This window comes from Helianthus annuus, chromosome 11 (assembly GCF_002127325.2).
Source record: "Helianthus annuus cultivar XRQ/B chromosome 11, HanXRQr2.0-SUNRISE, whole genome shotgun sequence".
Classification (NCBI taxonomy): domain Eukaryota; kingdom Viridiplantae; phylum Streptophyta; class Magnoliopsida; order Asterales; family Asteraceae; genus Helianthus; species Helianthus annuus.
The window spans coordinates 135,224,926-135,228,550 of record NC_035443.2 but is presented as its reverse complement, the minus strand read 5'-3'; the positions used below and the strand labels follow the sequence as shown (position 1 = coordinate 135,228,550).

The following is a 3,625-nucleotide window of genomic DNA, read 5'->3' as shown; positions in this document are numbered from 1 at the left end:
CCTCACTTATACTATATTTAGTTTTAGGGGGAGTGTTGAAGGTTTAAACTAAATATCTCTTGATGTCACTGTTTGAAAGCATATTTAGTTAGTTATGTATTTGTTATTAGTGAAGGTGTCATTATGTAAAGTTAGAAAGTTAGAAATTGTATTAGGTTAAGGGATGCGACGATTTGATGAATCGGCGTCTCGATCCCTGTGATCATATATACATACGCCGATGTATATATTCAATAACAGGAACGATTCATATATTGCAAGCAAGTTTATCAGTTGTTCTCTCAGTTCTTCATTTATAACTTGTGAATCATATCTTTGATTACCAACAATAAACACTTACATTTTATACATAAAATAAAAATAGAAAAACTAAGATCAATCTGTATTGTCATCCTCCTCCTCATCTTCCTCATCTTCTTCTTCTTCTTCATCTTCATCTTCATCCCCGTCCTCGTCTTCTTCCTCCTTCTCACCATCACTATCATCATTATCATCTTTGATCTCCCTATTACGACCACTGCCCTTCATCTTTCCCTTGATTTTCTTTTTCTTACGATCCTTGTTAACCTCATAAAGAATTACCATGAGAGCAACAACCAGCGCGTAATCAACATTTGGAGACACTGATATCCCATATGTGTCTTTATCAGCCTCAATGCACGGGTCAATATTATCATGCATCTGCATATTATCACACCTAACCAAGAATTATTAATATCTCAATGGCTAGATTGAACAAACCATATTCACAAATCTATTGATCTCATTATTAGTTCCAAGTAGTTTGGTATGTCTAGATTATGTTACCTGGGCAAGGATTGTAGATCCATCATATGAGTAAACCGTGCAGGATCTTTTCTTCCAGTCTCCGGCAACCTTATAATCACTAACAACTTCCTCTTTGTTGTCTGATAGGAACACACTGAGTTCAGTAACTCGTTGAATCACGGACCTCTTTTTGGTACTAAAAATCAAATCTTTTGCACTTGTGCTATCACTTCTGAAAGCTTGCCACCTTCTATGTATGCTCCGGTGCTACACAAATATACACTATCAATATCAACCTTTCCGGATTTCCGTCATAAATAAGCTAGATTATATTGTGTGAGATGAAATTTGATATCATATAAGAAACGGACATAAAATGTTATGAAGAAAACAAGGTGAATCTTAGAGGCCCCAAATCTATTGTGCCCAAAATTTTAAGGGCTTGACAATGTTTGATTCGCATTCTATACATCTTCTCCGGTCACAAATCTTTCAACTCTTAATCTCTAGACTTTTCTGTCCGATTTAGGGTCACAACTCCTTCAACTCTAGATCATTTGTGCTTTTTTTTTCTTATCATAAATTTGATATGAATAGATCATTTAAGAGAGCCGGGGGTCTCAATGGAAGCAGTTTCTCTATTTCTACGGAGTAGAGGTAAGGCTGTCTACATTTTACCATCCTTAGACCCTACATTTGCTTTGCTATTGGTGAGATTTACTGAGTATGATGATGATTTAAGGTTTAACTTCGTTCAATTCTTATTTTTTGCAAACAAAGCAAAAAAGTTGGTTTAAAGGTTTATTTTTCAACTAAGATAAACTCACTCTAATATGTGTGATTGTGCGTTTTTTAGAAATTGTATACAAAATATGTGTCATCATAATCCCATGTATTAAGATATAACAAACAAACACAATACCCTGTAAAATCCAGTCCTTAGAAGGTGCCACATATTAGGATCGTAAGTAAAAAATATTATTCTTTTTACGAAAAAAAGCAGCGATTTTAGAATCCGCTTAGCTCCCTATAAGGGGTAGGGGCCCTACACTAGTGATGGATTTCCATCACTCACAACATCTAATCAAGTTCTGTCATGTCAACGAGTTTTATTCCATCACTAGTGATGGATTTTAGTGGAAATGCCCATCTCTCACGACACACTATCAAAATCATTAAAAAAAAAAAACAAAACAACTAAACTGCATCAAATCTCCACGCGTAATCACGAGCACACTTAAACTTTTCCACGCGTGATATGAGGGAGTGGTGGTGGTGTATAACGTTGTTCAATGCGTTGCCACATCCTCACCACGGGGCGCCCCGTCCCCCCTAACGGTAGAGCCGACCATGTGTTGATGTGAAACTAGAATCTTGATCACCAATTGCCTTCTTTAGATGTGGTTATCTTTACAATCTATTCAGAAGTATTAGTAATGTCATCAAAGATGATATATTTCATGTTTTCTGTTGAAATAAAAACGTCTCCAAATTGATATTTTGCTTTTATGAAACCCTCGTTCATTTTACTTTATATATCAAAATACAAGATTCATAACAAGGCATATAAAAATACCAGAAATAACATCAATAATCAAATTAACCTTCTTCTGGAATGTTAAGATAGGAATTTCTGATGCATCAAGCAAGATATGTCGATCATGAAGGCTAAAGTTTTTGTCCTTAATTATGAAGATCACATTCCCATTGACATCCAGGACACAGCTGAGATTGCCATCCGCAACTGCTAACGAGTTTCGGACAATCGCTAGATCCACCTTGTAAGATGAAAAGAATCTTGGGTCCACCACCATCATCGTTGATGTTCTTATGAAAACGATGGTGGAGCATGAACCCAGGGCATGGAAGATGATGCACCCGCGTGGACACTGCTGCAATTATGCATGTTCATTAGCACTGGTGGAGCGTTTTCTTCTCTTCGTATTTCTTTTTTATATGAATGAATACATCTGAAATTGCCAATGTGATTTTAATAGTGTGCTATTATTTACATCATTGTTCGCAATAGAATATTTACTATCATACATGTAACTTAACTAAAATATATATATATTTATTTCGAAAATTTGCTTACTTTTAAAAACTCTAAATCTTCACGTCAGATCTCTAAGTTTATTAATCAAACTAGCGGGTACCCGTGTGATGCGGTCGGGGCACCACTTTACATTGTGGTACTCGTTTTTGGTAGTGTTCGTATTCAAATAATATTTATTGTAGTATTATTATGGTGGATATATATGTCATAAGTGGGGGTGCAAACGAGCCTCAATTAACTTATGAGAGCTCGGCTCGGTTCGAGCTTTGTTTTTAAAGCTCGGGCCAGCTCGTCGGTAGTTTCTAAAGCTCGAGCTCACTTTGGGTTCGGTTCGTTTATTATCTATTAATTAATATATTAAATAAAAATCATATAAATAATATACTCGTTTAGGCTCGCGAGCTCGATAAGTGAAGCTTGGGCTCAGGATCATTAACTAATCAAACTTATTTTTAGGTTCGGGCTTGGCTCCTAAACAACTTTAAATAAGTTCGGCTAAGCTCATTTAATAGACAACTTAATATGAGAGGTAAATGTTATTAAATATTAACAAAAACTAATGTTACACTAAGACGTGATAAGGTTGGACGAGCCTGACGAGCTTCATATGCCAGGCTCGAGCTCGGGTTCGATAAAAAATGAGCTTTGTTTTAGGATCAAGCTCGTCTCGGACTCAATAAGGCTCGACTCTTTAAGAGCTTTTTCTCAATCCGATCCCGAGCCGCTCACGAGCTTCTCGGTTCGTTTGCATCCCTAGTCAGAAGCGAAGTCATGAGTTAGTTCATTTCGTTGTGGTGTGCA

At 36.4% G+C, this 3,625-nt stretch overlaps 1 protein-coding gene across 1 annotated transcript; it reads right to left on the bottom strand.

Moving 5' to 3' along the window:
- Nucleotides 1-375: 375 nt before the first annotated feature.
- LOC110883042 (protein LURP-one-related 15) lies at nucleotides 376-2,585 on the bottom strand. Its single transcript, XM_022130908.2, has 3 exons — nucleotides 2,373-2,585; nucleotides 808-1,035; nucleotides 376-681 (listed from the first exon to the last, which is right to left on the bottom strand). Exons 1-3 carry the CDS (start codon nucleotides 2,583-2,585, stop codon nucleotides 376-378), a joined length of 747 nt encoding a protein of 248 aa, XP_021986600.1.
- Between the last annotated feature and the right edge of the window lie 1,040 nt (nucleotides 2,586-3,625).